The sequence below is a fragment of the Rhinolophus ferrumequinum genome, chromosome 11 (genome assembly GCF_004115265.2).
Source record: "Rhinolophus ferrumequinum isolate MPI-CBG mRhiFer1 chromosome 11, mRhiFer1_v1.p, whole genome shotgun sequence".
In the NCBI taxonomy this organism is placed as follows: Eukaryota; Metazoa; Chordata; class Mammalia; order Chiroptera; family Rhinolophidae; genus Rhinolophus; species Rhinolophus ferrumequinum.
Window position 1 is genome coordinate 34,884,255 of NC_046294.1, and position 17,645 is coordinate 34,901,899.

Genomic DNA, 17,645 nt, shown 5'->3' on the forward strand with positions numbered 1-17,645 from the left:
GGTTCTAGAATCAGACCTATTTTCACTTCACACTAAAAGAGCAAGGGTGGCTCTCCCTTTGGGCTTCAGCTCCTGATTAGCCAGCCAAGAGCAAGAGTCAGGTTTGTTTGAGCGGGGGTACAGTAGGGAGATAAACACTTAGGAATAAACCGTTTATTTAATCACTGACACAGGCTCTCTATAAAACGGGTCTAAGTACCAGCCAAACACTACATTTATTTAAATACAATTCTAAGAAAGCGGACAGAAGGGGAAGCATGAAATTTCAATCCACTGGGTATTTATGGAGCGCTGCTATGACTTTAGAACTATGACCCACTCTGGAGGATAAAAAACCATTGTGAGACTCAGTCTCTGCCCTCTAGCATCTTACGATCTAGTTGGGAACACAACTACGCTATCACCACTACGCCTGCGCGTGGTGCGCATTTACTGAATAGTCGCTGTCTACTGGGTACCTGCTAAGTACTTGTATTTCCCATTTGATCCTCATAATAAGCCCAGGATATATGGTAGGAACTAGTGATTTTCCCTTTGAACAAAGAAGGAACCTAAGGCACAGAGAGGTGAAGTGAATTTATGAAGGTCACAGAGTTTGGATTTTCATTATTTGACTCCACAGCTCATGCTGTTAACCCAAGTGTGAGTCTATGAAATAATGTACCAGACAGGAGAGAGGGAAGGAGGGAGGGAGGAGGAGGGAGAGAGGGAGGGAAGGAGGGAGGGAGGAGGAGGGAGGGAGAGAGAGAGAGAGAGAGAGAGAGAGAGAATGAGAATCAGAGAAGAAAGAACAAGAAAGAAGAGATAGGGAAAGTTTCAAGTGGATAGGAATGTGAGCTGAATCTTGAAGAGAGGTTATAGGTAGCTGGATGGAGGAAAAGGGAGAATACAGTTAGGCGGACAGATACCATCTGTTTCCAGAAGGAAAGCTAGTCCTATGCGATGGCCCAAACACAGGCTAATATCTGCACGTATTCTGTCATCCATATCCATGGAACTTGGGCTCCTAACACACCTAAAAAAGTACCGCAGATGGGATCATTTCTAGCTTATTCTTTCCAAAAAGAAAATGAGAGAGGTGAATTTCTTGCCCTCAAAAGGAAGCTCAGGTACACTTAATGATTAAAGTTTTCTCAGAGATCTTTCTATGCCAGGTGGAAAAAGCAAAAGTCAACATATTACGTGAGTAAACTTTTGCATAGTAAACAAACTTATGAAAAGTAACGAGATCACAGTTTTCTAAAGTTACCTAAGTAAAAGAACTCCATGATGACATCTGTAAAGCAAACCACTGTTTTCTACAATGGAAAACATGGCTTTAACTCCTGTACCTAGCAAACCAAGATGTTTGTATACAAATGCTATTATTACAGCTATGGTGTCGGCTGTCTGTTCCAGGTCTCTGTGCCCGCCTTGTAGGCCTGCATTCTAACACGTTGACCACCCACTATGTGTAGGAGCTCCAGGGCTCTGGGAAGGCACTTGAGGGGACACAAAAATGCCACAACAGACTAATAGGAGCTGAAGACGCACTCACACATAAAAGAGTCAAAATTGGAAGACAGGGAAAGGCAGGGTGACATGGGCTATTTTCAGAAAAAAACAGGCGAGAAGGTTCGGTTGGCCCAAGAGCATGAAGTCTGGCCACTTGTCTGAGAGGTAAGTGGGTAGGCATCCCTGTGTCAGGAAGGGGGCCTTCCTTTTGTGGAGAGGCAGTAGTAATGGCAGAGTAGATCAGAGAACCAGCTATGACTTCTACCATACTGTGATATAATAAGAAATACATACAAGGCCAGACAATTCAGTTCATGAACTCATCCTAGAAAAAGTACTACGGCATTGCTGAATATCACTATGGTCACCTTCAAAGTACTCCCCTTGGGAAACTATGTACCAACAACAGTGCCTAGTCCACCCTTTAAAGCCGTTTTGGAACTCTTTTTCTGGAATGGCCATCAGAGCTGTCATCATATTACGCTTGATGTCATGAATGTCATCAAAATGTCTTCCTTTCAACATTTTCTTTATCTTCGAGTAAAGAAAGAAGTCATTGGGGGCCCGATCAGGTGAGTAGGGAGGGTTTTCCAATACAGTGATTTGTTTACTGGCTAAAAACTCCCTCACAGACAGTGCCATGTGAGCTGGTGCATTGTCGTGATTCATGGCAAGAGCCATGAATTGTTGGCAAAAAGTTTAAGTCCTCTAACTTTTTCATGCAGCCTTTGAGCACTTCCAAATAGTAAACTTGGTTAACAGTTTGTCCAGTTGGTATAAATTCATAATGAATAATCCCTCTGATATCAAAAAAAGTTAGCAACATCATTGCAACAAGTTTGCAAACTTAAATGTCAGACCTCCTATATATTTGGTCTTCACCCCCAGTTCTTGGCACAGAGCTTCTAAAACCCTTGGCATTTCCTGACTGAGGTGAGAGGAAGTCTTGCTTTTGTTATCCTTGAGTTTAGGCTAACGAGATACCTCTTGGTGGGCCCCTAGACAGCTCCAAGTTGGGAGCTGGTTGCCAGAGGAGCCAACCATGTGATTAAAGGGTTGAACTTTCAGCTTCACCACATCCTCACCCCAACCTCCAAAGAGGGGAGCAGGGCTGGAAATTCAGTTGATCACCAATGGCCAATGATTTCATCAATCATGCCTCTGTAATAGAACCACCATAAAACCGCCTACATAATGAGGTTTAGGGAGCTTTGACGCTGGTGATCCCATTCAGGTGCTGGGAGGGTAGCACACCCGGAGAGGAAGTGGAAACTACACATCCATCTCCACACACCTTGTTCTATGCATCTCTTCCATTTGGCTGTTGTATTCTTTATAGTAAACTGGTGATAGTAAGTAAACTGTTTTTCTGAGTCCTGTGAGCCATTCCAGCAAATCATCAAACCTGAGGAGAGGGTCATGGGAATAGTGGACTTATGGCCAGTTGGTCAGAAGTAAAGCCGGTACAGACTTGCAATTGGCATCTGAAGTGGGGGCTGTCTTGTGGGACTGAGCCCTAACCTTGTAGGATCTGACACTAACTGCAGGTAGATAATGTCAGACTTGGATAGAATTATAGGACATGATGCAGCTGGTGTCAGAGCCTCAGCCAGTGTGGGGAAACACACACATACAGACACACACACACACATTTGGTTTCAGAAGTGTTCTGTGGGTAGACACAAATCATCGTAGTAGAACTTCAGACACACCTGGGTTTGAACTTCGGTTTCATTATGCGTTAGCTGGGAAACTTGGGGGAAACACACCAGGTGACACACTGGGATTAGAACCCAAGTCCTCTGGAAAGCATGACTTTTCCTCAAACTCACAGACAACAGACAGCGGTCCCAAAGTAGACCCACTAAGACCTCACTAGCAAGGTGCATGAGCTCCGAGACAGATAAAGGAGAATTCACTTTTGGTCAGCACCAGTGCAATATGCCAGGTGCTGTGCTAAGTACTTTACATCCATTATCTCATGTAATAGAACCCTAAGAGATAGAAACTATTAGTACACATTCTATAGACAAGGCAGTGAGGCTCAGAAATGTTAAGAAACTTTCCCAAGATCAAACCACAGTACAGTTTGAGGCAGGGTTTGAAACCCAGATTGTTCTAATTGCCAAAGCTCTTTCCACGCTACCATTTGGCTTCCTGTTTTCCAGAGTTGAAAACTCTGTCTTCCCTAGTGCATTCCATTTGTCAATTTGTGAAATCTAAGTAGATATTTCTTTCAGTATTCATTTAATGCCTGGTTGTTCCATTGGGCTGTGAGTTTTGTGAAGGCCGGGACAATCCAGTGAGAAAACAAATATCCAACAGATAATCCCATCACCCGCTGACCATCCACACCAGAGAGTGCCTCCTCCTCTCCAGTCACCTCCTGCCATCAAACTCTACCCCGGAGAGTAGAGCTATCAATGAGTACCTGCCCACGCATGCCTCCTCCTGGAGTACTGCACCCTGAAAGGCTAGGCTCTGCACCATGTGGCCCTGTGCCCACCTTAGCCATAATCGATTGGCCCAGGAACAGATATATAACTCAAGTGGGCGATCCAGAGGCTGATCCACCTCTCTGGACTTGCTGATACGCTGAACAAGATGAGCTGGGCCAATCAGATGATCTCGCGACTCTGAACTGAGAAACAAAGAGGAAAGTTCTCACTGGGCAATGATATTGAGACAAGGAGTGATGAGGGTCAGCCTTGAAGTTAAAGGGGAGGAGAACGAGACTATGAATAGCAGTGGAAGAAGGGTGTTAGGCAAAAGAGAAAGGAACGGATGCACCAAGAGAGGCAGAGAAACGACGTGTCGACCAAGGTGGAATGAATGGCAAAGACCTGGACTTTGCCTTACTTCCTGAAGCCTGGTTCTTAGAATTTCCCAAGTTTCCTAAGCCCAAGCGTCCTTTTTATTAACAAATGAGCAAACAAATAAACAAACCAAAGCTTTTTTCCCCCCTAAGGGAATTTAAGTGAAACTCTTTGCAATTTAAAAAATAAATGAATAAACGAGAACTTTCCTCCAATCCATTCCTGCAGACGCCTGGTTTTGGTGTTAACGGAGACGGTCACGGGTTTTAACCCTTTGTGAAAGTAATTCTCAAGCTTCAGTGTACATTAGAATTACTGAAATACATATTTAAAATGCTGCTTCCGGGGTCCTAACCCCAGATGTTCTAATTCAGTGGGTCTGGGTCAGGGCTGTTGTTTCAAGTAATTCTGATATAAATGCTCCAGGACAGAACTTTGAAAAACCCTCCGTCTAATCACTTTCTGTTAATTGTATTGTGAGGTTAATATTAACCATCAAACATGCTCTGCCAGTAAAGGTCTACTTGGTTCCAGGGTGTAGCAGACAGTTCTTGCTGCATAACAAACAACCAAAAAAAAACCTTAGGGGCATACAAAACTAAGCATTTGTTTCTCACACACAGGTCTGCATGTTTGCTAGGGCATCTCTGCGTCTTCAGATCTGTTCCTGAGGCCCAGGACGGGAGAATGGCAGCAGCTGGTTGGGACATGTTCTCACAGTGGAAATCAAAAGCTCCCACAAGAGCAAGTGGAAAAGGTTATGCTTCTGAAGGCCTAGGCTGGAAACCAGCACAGTGAAGTTCCATCCTCATTCCACTGGTCAAGCAGGTTACTGGCCATGCCCAACATCGACAGGGCAGGAAAGCACGCTCCTCTCACGGGGGTGTGGGCAGGGGGAATGACTACTTAGAATAATACCCTAAACCACACAAGGGGCATGCAGTCTAATGGTGGCACCTTAGATCAAGGGAGGGCATCGGGTCATACTAGGACGAAACCACCCTGGATGACACTCAAAGGACCAACCTTAAACAGCACCTCTTTGCACAAAGCTGTTTCTTTTGAATGTCATCCCATTTTTCTGCAAGAATCACCTGGAAGAGCAACACCGTAAACCTAACACTATACACCTTCTCTTCTGGGTAGGACGGGCCCAGGTGATCCCAGGAATTTCTAATCAATAGCTCCATCATTTGTCTCCATTCAGAACATTCCACGGGCTTCAGTAGGACATTGTCTCCCTCTTTGACTCCTCGTTTCTTGCTCTCATAATTTGTCCCCTTGTGCTGCAACATGTAAGGGCATATTTTGCACTGATTTATTCAGTATACCCCCTTTTGGGTACATCTGAGCCACTGTTCTCGCCTCTAATCTCACCTCTAAATGATCTGCTCACACAGACATCAATACAGTGACCTTCCAGGTCACCCATCACCATGGACCCATGGAAACTCAAAGGAAAAAGGAACATCCCTGCCAGGGGGGTGGAAAATAATAGATTCACAATAATGAAACCAGTCTTCAAAGTTAAGAAAAATCTACACACATAAAGACACACAAATGCAGGACAGATTCACCAAGGAGCAGTGGTGACACCCTTCCTCCCTTTCCAAAATCAAAGACAATGAAAACCTTCTCCTTGCTCTACGCCACTAAGAGTCTAGCTCCGAGAGTCAGAGGGCACATCTTACTCTCCCTCTTACCCTCACCCCATTCAGAATGTTGACTCTCATTCATTCATTTAACAAACAATGTAATCTGTGCTAGGAATATCAAAATAAACATGAAACTGAATGGCTAGTGAAGAAGAGAGACTCTAAGCAATTGATTAAATGCAGGTTTACACAAGGTGAGATGCCCAAGATGTAAGAACTACAATTCTTTATTCCACTTTTTAGCTTTCATGAAGACTCACCCACGTCAATAAGGATTTTTGCTGATTACATTTTAAAGTCATATCAGTGAAAAAAACAGAGAGAAACTGTTTAACTTAAACTTAGAATCACACACTTTGAGGGAGTCTCTCATCTACAATCCATCCTGCGGGCGTCAGGTGGAGAGGAGGTCTAAAAGAACCTCATTCACTTAACTAAGAAGCTAGCCAGAACCTGGATTCTGAGCATCAGGGCACCATGTGCCCAGACTGGTACCTCTGTGACAGCTTCACAAGAAATGAAAGACGTAGGATCCTGCTAGTTGTAATCAAGCTGTTGACTCCTGTCCCTCAAATCCCACTGTGCCTCAGAGATTCAAGGGAGCATGGATGCAGGAAACGGATGAGGCTTTGAGTAACCCTGTCGGTACTTACGCAGCTTAGCCAAGGGAGAAATCCCCAACGTACACCCAAGCGTATTTATTTCCCGACCTCTCTCTCTAACACATACAGTTACACATCTCTGGCTCCTTCCCCAAATGACCCCCAGTTCCCATAGCAGGACCCACCCTGCGCTGGCCCCATCAGCCCCCTGCCCCAACCCCAGTCCTCGCCTCTGCTTCCTCCCCTCAAGGGAACTGGGAAGGTAGATGCCAGCCTTCAGTTGCTCCCTCTCCTTGGAAGAGGCTACACTGGAAAGACATCCACTCCTGCTCTGCCATCCGCATTGTCTCCTGTGGCACTTCCCAACCCCCATGGCCCTCTTTTTCTAATTATTCCAACGAGAAGGAAGATTAAAAATTAATGCCCTGAGGATGGGAGTCAGAGATGTCATTATTTTGATTCAAACCGCAGGCATGGAAGAATCTGATCGCAGCTTTAGAAGCCCTGTAACCTGGGATGGGATTTGGAAAATCTTGATTAATTGGAACTCACCTCTAGATAACCAGACATTTTTTCCCCCGGTGCTGAGGTTTGAGGGGATGCCACAAAGTATACTAATGAAATTCATAAAACATATTCAAGCAGAAATGCAACCTGTGGGACGGTGGTGTTTTGGAATCACATGAAAGGTTTAGCCTACTCACTGCATGCCAGGGTCCCATACATTGTAATTTAATGTGCAGAGTGATGGCTCCAGGTAATTCCTGCAGGATTGCTACATGACGGAAGATTTGGTGTTTTCATCAACTGAACTTCTAAAGCTAGAAAGCGGATTTCTTTAAGGAAAATGTGCAGTAACAAAGGTTTAAACTAGAAGGAATTTTATGTGACCTGCCGTTAACTGGAAACTCAAACAAACTAGCACGTCCATCGCCCATCTCTCCCGCCCCTACTGTATTCCCCAAAGATGCCACTTAGAGGATTTTGCTGAAAGAGGAAGGGGAAACATATGGTAAAAATTACAATAGATATCACTTACTACTTAATTGTGTGCTAAGTACTGTAAATACTTCAAGTGTGTTCTATCTCATAATCCGCACCAAAGGCTTCATTGTTGTCACCCTAATTTTCAAGATGAAGCAGAGGCCAAAAAGGATAAATTATCCAATGTAATAAGATCCCAAAGTTGGGTTATTAACGAACACCTAACAACCTAGCTGACATTGCCCCTCTTTTTCCCTCTTAAAGTATGGTCTCATGACCATACTTTAGGTAGTCTAAGAAAGCAATGAATGGCAAAATAGTACAGCTCCACAGGAAGAAGTGAAGTCCAACAGGGCTTTAACAAATATGCCAACCCCGATTCCTACCTAGGATGCCAGCTGGAAAGCTGGCACAGCCTACTTACTACTTCTTATTACATCTCAGCCCTCCTTTGTGCGAAGGACTCTGTAATTTGCTTCCTAGAAGCCAGTTTGGGATAGAGCTGGGAGGTCGAAGTAAATTCACTTGACTTATGTTCAGAGCTATCCTAATGCAATTTGTATGAATCTTTCAGATAAATGGGGACAGCCACCTATGAGGTCCCTGGATTATTGTCCAACTTCTAGCAACTTTAGGACCAGAAAATTAATCTAACTTTTCCAGTGCCTTTTAAATTGAATCCAAAAAATGCCAAGTCTCCTTTCCCATTGAAAATTACGCTGAAATAACAAATCATTAGCATTCGCCTGCTGACTGAGGAAGGCAGTGTTATTCCCTGGGTAGTGACCCTGAACTGGAGCAGACAAGGACTAGAGACCTTCACCCCCATCTGGTTATCAACATGTTGTGTGACCCTGGGCAAGTCACATGCCTGTCCATGCCTCACTTGACCGCATGCACCATAGGGGGATAGCACCAACTGCTCCGCTGTGACTGGTGCAGGAGGTCCTGGTGCATCCAGCGTGCATTAGTCAGCCCTGATATAAAGTGCCAGTGGAAAGTGCTATTAGACACCATTCTCCCCGCAGAGCGGGGAGGCTCTGAGCCTGGGAGACACCTGGGATTCACGCAACCTGGGACATAAGCCAACTATATCCGGCTGCTGGCAAAATTATTTTCCTCCAATTCTATTCCCTCGTGTCTGTGCTCATGTTTCCTTCCCCTTTGTCTTAGTCTTGGAGTATAAGCTTATCCCCAAATGCCTGCAGCACTACTGGAGCCTCCTAACTGGTCTCTCTGGCTCCAGGCTCTCTCACCTACACTGCGACCCTCACCCATCCCTATCCACCCTAGGTTATTGCAAAATATTCCCAAGCGCCATTCCCTAACTCTGAAGCCTGCTGCGGTTTCTCAGTGTCTACAGTATAAAATTCCAATTGTTCACATGGGTTGTCCAATCTCTCCTCTCTCTGTTCTCATCCTTTTCATTTACACATTTGCTCACTCAGCAAATATCTACAAAGCACCTGCCAGGCACCAGGCAGTGTACTGGATGCCAGGGAACAGACCCAGTGTCTGCCCTCCAGGAGCTGATAGTCTGGAGCGTTGCAGGCAAAATACTTGAAGCCAACTCTCCCCTTCACTGTACGCCAGTGTATTCATGTTTCCCCAAAAATAAGACCTAGCCGGACCATCAGCTCTAATGTGTCTTTCGGAGCAAAAATTAATTTAAGACCCGGTCTTATATTGTACAAGACCGGATTTTATATCATATTATATTATATTAGACCCAGTATTATATTATATTATATTATATTATATTAGACCCGGTACTATATCATATATAATACCTGGTTTTATATTATATTATATATTATATTATATTATACCCTATATTATATTATGTTATATATTATATTATACCCAGTATTATTACATTATATTATATTATGTTATATTATATTATATTATACCTGGTCTTATATTAAAATAAGACCGGGTCTTATATTAATTTTTGCTCCAAAAGATGCATTAGAGCTGATGGTCCGGCTAGGTCTTATTTTCGGGGAAGCACGGTACTCTGCTAGGGCTGCCAAAACAAAATATCAAGAACTGGGTGGCTTAACTGACAGAAATTTATTTTCTCACAGTGTGGAGGTCTGAAGTCTAAGATCGAGGTGTCAGCAGGTTTGGTTGTACTGAGGTCCCTCTCCTGGGCCTGCAGACCGCCTCCTTCTCACTGTGCCCTCACGTGACCTTGCCTCTGTACACAGGCCGCCCTGGTGTCTCTTCCTCTTCTTAGAAGGACACTAGTCATATCTAATTAGGGCCCCACACAGATGACCTCATCTAACTTTAATTGCTTCCTTAAAGGCTCTATCTCCAAACAGCCATGTCAGGGATTGGGGCTTCGACACACAAATTTGAGACAGGGGGACACAATTCAGTCCATGCTGTGAGCTGCTTACTTAGTCCCCTGTTCAACGTGCTTCTCACTCAGCCCCTTCTAGGCAGAGCTCAAGTTCCTCCTGCTCCAGGGAAGCTTCCCCCGGCGCAACCTCTCTACACCAGGTAGACACTTACCTATGTCATGCCATTGTCACTGCTGAACTGACTGAGTCCTCCAAATACTGGAAGTCCCAAGAGATCAGGGACAGGATAAAAATCCATCTTTATGAACCCAGTGCCTTCTGCTGTGGCTGGTTGGTATACAGTAGGCACTCAATACATAAGTGTGGAATAAATACATGAAGAAACGAATGCATGGATGAGACTGATCTTGTACTGTCTTACGTTCTCTGCAATGAAATTAAGGCAGAGCATGGGCCTGGTCCCTTTGCTGTCCTCTCTCCCCCGACCCCTAGTAGGGCCTCAAAACTTACACTGAATTGAGGTGCCTCTGGCTACAATGTTTTTCCAGTCTTTGTCAATGACACGTGAAATGTGTTGTGGTGGCTTCTCAGTCTGCATCCCCTGAGCGTTTGGTTAACACCCCCTCCATTCATGCCAGAAAGACAGGGCGGACCATCCAGGCAGGGAGCTGTCAGGAGGCAGATCAACTTGTAACAGCTGCCACCTCTGGCTCCAAAGGGGCAGCAGCAGTAAACTGGCCCAGGCCGCAGAGTGAGCATTTCAGCTCATCTGGAAAGAGCTCTAGGAGCTGGGGCTGGAGCCACATCCTCACCTGACACGTGAGCATCCATCCGTCCAGAGCCCGAACCACACGGTCAGCACCTCAGAGCTCAGATCGCTAGTGAGAAGGAAAATTCCTCTAAAGCAGCTCAGCCTCATCACAGCCTGTGACCAGTCTTGGGGAGGGTGGTATCATGTAGCTCTGATTTGATGAGTGATATGGACATAGTTCCTCGATAAGCAAACACCTCTGTAAGATGCCACACAGGCCAGTCCCGTTATGGAATATGTATGCATGCGTGTGTGTATTTGTATGCATACGTGCGCCCATGTATATACATGTGCTCAACTGCAAAAGGTTGGGAGAAGCTATTTTTACAGTAAAATCCAGTTTAAAAACATTAGAGAGATAATTCTAATGGCAAAGTGAAATTACAGTGCTGGAGTCTCTGAGACAAGATAAGTTGTGGAACCTTGGAGAAGTCCCTTAATGACAGCTTTTGCATCTGTAAAATGGGTGGATAATATCTACATCAAGGGCTTGGGGGAGATCTAAATGAGCTAAAATGAAAGGAGTGCTTAGTACACTCTCTGGCACATAGCAGTTGTTCAATATGTTAGTCGCTTTCCCTATCCTTAGCCTATCTCTTAATCCTTTCTGAAAGATTTACTAAATCTAGTAATGTGTGCTTAGGAAAATGACCCTAAAATAAGTATGTGTCTTGTTTCCCTTCTTTGCCTGCTTCCATTGGTGCACACCAACTGAAAAAGCACCTTTGCCATGAGAAACACTACAAGGTGTCATTACTTCAAGTTGCTCTGTCCAAAGGTCTGCCAAGTCCCCTCTAGCCACTAATGGGCTGAAGTGTGGCAACATCTTAGACTGCTTCCTCTCCATCAGTCTAGTGACTAGTCCAGTCACTGATGCAAATTCTTCCTTCAAAACACTGTTTTGATAGGGCCCTTTTTCTATTCCACTCACCAGACCCAGTCTAGCCTCCCTTAATCAAATGTGTTGATCACTGTAGAGAGCTCCTACCCATCTTCTTGAATCTTATTCTCCCTCGTCTTTCTGTCAGAACGGACACCATATTAAACCAGTCATTTTGGAAAACCAGATTCAGCTTCAGGATCCCAGAGAAACAGGAATCTCAAAGCAACAAGTAACAGTCCCTCATTCAACCAATATTTACTGGGGCCTACGCTGTGCCAGGGAATGAAGAAATGGACAAGACCAGTTCCTTCTTCAGGGAGCCAACAGGTGGAAAATCATCTTCAGGGGTGTGACAGGTGGAAAAACATCTGGGCCGCAGGGAGAACGTGGTGAGATGCTCCCCTGACTGCATTTGAACAAGGACTAGAAACATGAGCAGGATCCATTCTGCATGGAAGACGGATGAGCGGTCTGAGTGGGAGGGCCTTCCAGGTGACACACACAAGCAAAGACTCAGAGGGGGGGGAGATGTGAAGGTTATCCAGGGAACAGCAGAGTTCGTCAAGAAGAGAGAGTCTGGGTAAGAGAGAAGGGGAGATGATACCAATCACAGCAATTCCCGCTTATCGATTACTGTGTCCCAGGCGCCTTACAATTTATGAGTAAATATCCCTGGGGGAACGGCTCGGGGAGGTTGCTGACGCTGAAGTCAACAAGACGCCAGTGAGATGTGATGTTTTACCCATCGCTCCCTAGGAGTTGGGCACAACGTAAAGTGCCAGGGGCTGGGGCGGGTGTCTTCTGAGGAGACACTGGGAAATCATCGAATAGGATGATAACAACTGGGCTCCGGGGACAGTAATCTGGCCAGGAGCGGAGGATGAACCAAAGGAGAAATGGAAACCAGGTTATGCCACCAGCCAGGCAAGAATTCCTGGGCCTGAAATGAGGGTGGTGACAGCGAGACTAGAAAGAAGAGTGGGCTGCCAGATCCACGGTGACATAGGAGCAAGTATGGCTGCTGACCAGATAAAAAGGTAGTGGACTTGACGGGTTGGGTCGGGAGAATAGGTTAAATGATTCTCATCTGTAACCACAGGTGACAGCGACATTGGGGATGCCATTAATAAAATGGAGAGGAGAGGCTGATGGGGCAAGGATGGTAATACATTCCCCTTTGAAGGGCAGGGTTCAGCAATCCAGAGAAGTTCAGCCAGCCCTGGAAATTTTAATTACACTAAGCCTGAGTTCACCCTCTCCAAAGTCATTTTTTTAAAAACTGTCTCCAGGAAGCTTTCATGCTGAGAACTGACAGCCTGGAGGACATTCAAACTAAAGCGTCTTTGTCACCATTCAGTCACCAAGTATCTTAAACCTCCCCGAACGATTCTTATTTTACAGTATTCATCCTTTGTGGGAAAGCTCTGCCTGTGAAGGACAAACTTCTAAGAAGGAGCAGTGAAAAAATCAATCAAAGAGTCTTTCCCCTGACTGATCAATAGGTGTCTGTCAGGGAAATTTTACTTCTCCCATCTCTGCTAGTTAAGTGGGTGCTTACCACACTGAACAATACTTACCTCGCTGAATTTCTCTCCGTGGTAATTTGCAGGCCCACACCTCTCTGGATTTTCCCTGACTTCAGCAAAGAATTTGAATTTAACAAGTGCTAGGGATGAGTGGGGACTTACTGTCCATACGTGTCACCAAGATAAGTCATCAAAGAGGGCGTTTTGAGTGGCACCCATCCATACGGCAGGGTGAGAGTGGGCACGTCCACATCTGAAGTCGCCCAGGTGATCTTCCCGTGGCCAACTGCTTCTCATCACAGAAGCCTCCACTCAAGACACTTCCTCACGGAGGCAGCCCCTTACACCCAGCTAACATACATCCTCTTGGGCACAAGAAATGGTCTACATCTTGATCTACGTGATGGCTGCACATGTGTATAAAAGGAATAAAACTTCATCAAGCTGTAAACTAAAGAAGCAGGTACTTTACTGGACGTAAGTTATACTTCAATAAAAAAGAGAATTAAAAATAATTATAAATATGAAATGCACCCTCCCTGGTCCCTGATACCACTATGCCCTATTTATTTTCTTTAGAATATAGACCACTGTCTGCAAATAGATGACCTAGTGACTTGCCTGTCAGGTACCTTTCAGAGAGGCACTCTCCTCCACGGTAGCCACTAGTCACATAGGTCTATTGACGTTTAAATTAATTACAACTAAATGAGACTTAAAATTCAGGTCCTTGGTCACACTGGCCACATTTTGGGTGCTCTGTGGCTAGATAGGGACAGCGGCTACCAATGTGTACGCTGCACAAACAGGACCTCTCCATCACAGCAGAAAGTTGTACGGACAGCTCTGGTCTACAATGTAAGATTCAGGGAAGAAGAGACCTTGTCTGTCTAGTTCATAGCTAGCTACAAGACTGGTGCTTGGCACATGAAGGCGCTTCCTAAATACTTGTTGAATATGTGAATAAAGGAACTTTGTAATACCAAAAACAAAAATCACAGAGCGAAAACAAAAACCTGGTAACACCCTAAATATACATCTATAGGGATCAGTGAAATAAATGTTGGCACATTCTATCGTGGAACTCTATCTAGTCATTAAAAGCATGAGGTAAGTATGTGTGTGATGACGTAGACAGATAGCCACACTGCATTAAGTGAAAAAGCAAGTTTCTCAATAACATGTACAGTGCGATTCCATTTTATTAAGAAACACAAACCCAAATAGTCAGGAATGTTATATACCAAACCGCTAATAGCAGTCACTGTTGGATAGAATTAGAAAAAAGAGGAATTTACACTCTGTATTTTTCTGCAATGTCTGAATGGATAATGAGTATGTATTACTTCAAGCATTTTTTCAAAAGAGTTAAAATCACATACAGCTCTCTTAAAACAAAAGAAATCCCACATTGGAAACTGTCCCAAGAATATATAGAACATTTCTTGAATAATTTACCAAGTGCCAAATTCCTTACTAACTTAATTTCACTTAATCACAAAAATATTCCTGTAATATAACACTCTTGTCCTCTGTTGAAAATATAGATGTAACCATCAGAGAGGTGAAGCACCTTTCCCAGGGTCACCAGCTAGCACACAACACAGTTGGCCTTTGAATCCAGCTCTGGTTCCGCCGCTTGTGGCACTCTTTGCTACCGAAAGCACAGGGAAACACCCACCAAGAGCCAGATCCCAGAGGAGCCCTGAACCAGCCACTCCATCTATATGAAATCCTAACCAAGTGCCAAGCTACAATAGTGGCTTTGGCTGTTCAGGGGGATAGGAAACACAGCAAAATTGAAGCTAGCCATTCTCCCTCTGCTTTGTCTCCCCAGCTTATCCTACAATGGTCCTTCATTTGAGTAACAATTGAATCACACACACACACACACACACACACACACACACAGCAATGCCACAAGGATCTGATGCCAGTGAACAGTTGGTAACTTAAGCATGCTGGTGGAGACTTCCCAGCTCTCCAGCAGATGCCTCGATTGTGCCTTTGTTGGATTTTCAGCCAATCCCCCCTGAGGAGGAGTTTTCAGCTCACCCGAGACATCGAGACATTGGAGCCAAAACACTGTAGAGTCGCCTTTCAGCTCCCTGGACAAGACATTCCAGGCTGCATGCCGGGAGGCTTGTTTAGATTCACACTTGACGCAAATGGGGTGTGTGTTTACCCACCAACACACACATGCACACACCAACAGAAGCTGCTGCAGTGGCGGTATTTCTAGAAGCCCAGAAACTATACTCGAGCAATATGGAATTTGATCACAACGCCTATCAGGAAAAACAATCTAATTCCTCCCAAGCAAAGTTTCAACCACTGCCCTGAAAATTCAGTAGGAGATGAAATACAATACTCTATTAGACCTTATTTTGCCAGCACAAGTGAGAGCTCACTCAAGCATGGAGAGTCATTAAAATGGATCTTACATATATCATTATAAATTTAATAATCGCCATGACGGCTAGAGTTCAAGTTAAAATGAATGTCAGCTGAGCATGACCAATTGCTGTTACCCCAGCTGCAGCACAGCCTCACTTGGGGTTATATTCTACTTCCAGAGGCTCCATGGTACATGTGGACCCAACACAGCCTGAGCCAAGAACAGATGGGAAATACAGACATAGACACCTAGCCAAGGAGAGGCCGTCATAATTGCATATTATCTCGGTGTACCAGCCCAATTAAAATTTTCTACAGTGTCAGAGGTCCCAAATGTTCCTCCCCTAAGTGTCTGGATACCAAACTTGGCTAACGCTTTGTAAAATGCAGTCAATCCCAGGTTCTATTCACAACAATTAACTGATTTTTCTCCTACCTCTCAGAAAGCTTCTGTAGAAACAGGAGCAAACAGGTCTGGTAGGTTGTGCACTGCATAAATCAAACACCACAAAACAAATTTCACTTATGGCCTAAGATCGTGGGCATTCTTTCTGCATTATGGGGAGTGCAGTTTCAGGAGTGGAAACTTTCTTTTAGGGATGGAGTCAGTATCTGTGTTTTTAAAATGCAGTTTGTTTCCATTTATTTTTATCCTTTGATAGAACAAAACCTCATACAAAATCCTTTACACACAGACAGAGCAATCTAAAATTATAAAGAAGAATTTTAAGGCCGGTTTTCACCTCCACATGGATTTTATACCAAGAAAAGATGATCTTCGAGACTCAGGAGGAAAGGGGATATTCCACCCCATACTGACTGAACACTATGTTTTTCAACCATTCACAACATTTCCAAGGAAATGTCAAAATTTATTTTTACATTAACAGAGACTGTGGCCCTTCTGGAACTGTACTGCACCCTTGCCACCACCGCCACCATCCCATCCTCTCCTCCTCCCACCGCCATCCCAGTGATTACCCTGGGAGCGAGGAGACACAGTTTCACCTTTCTGCCTAGACAACCCGTCACTCAGTGTTACTCCCAAATGTGTCTGGCTTTTAAAGACAAGTTGAACTTTAACTGATAGACGCAGGTCCGGGGTGGCTGCCGCTTTCAGACGGATGACAGCAAATGACCTACACTCAACAGGCCTTTTTAAAAGGCTGCGACATTCTCACAGAAGGGGCCAAAGAGTGGAGTAGGATATGTTTTTGATCCATAAACACACGAGCCAGCAGACCACACGGAGAATAACTCAAACAAAACCACCACTGTCAGGAGCGCCATTTCCAAAAGGCGCTAAGAGTGTGTGAATCCCAAAGGGGATTCAGAATAAGCTCCCATTTGACTGTGAGAACACCAACACTTTTTGTTAACTCCCTGAGCTAAAGCTTATAAATCTTTGCCTGCCTCCCAGGATCAATTTCTTTCTTTCTTCCTTTCTTTCTTTCTCTCTCTCCTTGCCCACCAACAAGTCAAGGCTTCAAGCCCAGCACCAGGATCTGGCAAATCATGAGCCACCATCCTGCCTCCTTCACCAGAGAAAGACAAACACGCGTAATTGACAACAACATTCCGGCAACCACCTGGGCTCCCTGAACCATGCTTAGCCATTCCAGCGCCACAAGCCAAATGAGAAGAAAAGTTCTGCCACTTACTCTCTTTTGATCTTCCAGTCCATGGGTAACCAGCTTTCTCTTCTGCTGTTGGCTGGACTCAGGAACCGATTCCATGTCCCAGGAATAAAATACCCTCTTTCCTTCAGCGATGCTTCCAAATCCACGAAGGAAGGAAATGACCCAGGCAAAGGGAAGGCATGCACAGCACCAGACACAGCTCCTGCCAGCGGAGGAAATCCACGCTGCCTCTTCAAAGGTCCTCCCTACTTCTTGGAATCCATGCGGGAACCTCACTCGCCATCGCTGCCTTAGCAATGAGGGCGGCTGTCGTCGGCATCATGAGAGCTGGGACTGGGGGTTTTACTTGAGTTCCAAGATGGGCTTCCTAAGAGCCCAGAGGACAGATTTCGGCAAAGATAAGTCCATATCCTGGGGCATGTGCCACATTACTGCCCCAGAAATCCTTTCCCTCACTGTCTCCTTGGCACCGGTAATTTCTATGTCAATAACAATGTAAATGGGCATTTAATCCACCGAGCTGAG

The 17,645-nt window shown here is 44.8% G+C and overlaps 1 protein-coding gene across 1 annotated transcript in view; it reads right to left on the reverse strand.

Moving 5' to 3' along the window:
* NAV2 (neuron navigator 2) overlaps positions 1–17,320 on the reverse strand; it is a 702,045-nt gene extending 684,725 nt beyond the window's left edge. Inside the window, exon 1 of the mRNA XM_033119002.1 lies at positions 17,142–17,320. Coding sequence (XP_032974893.1) covers positions 17,142–17,216 — 75 coding nt within the window. The 5' untranslated portion in view covers positions 17,217–17,320. The remainder of the gene's footprint in view (positions 1–17,141) is intronic.
* Between the last annotated feature and the right edge of the window lie 325 nt (positions 17,321–17,645).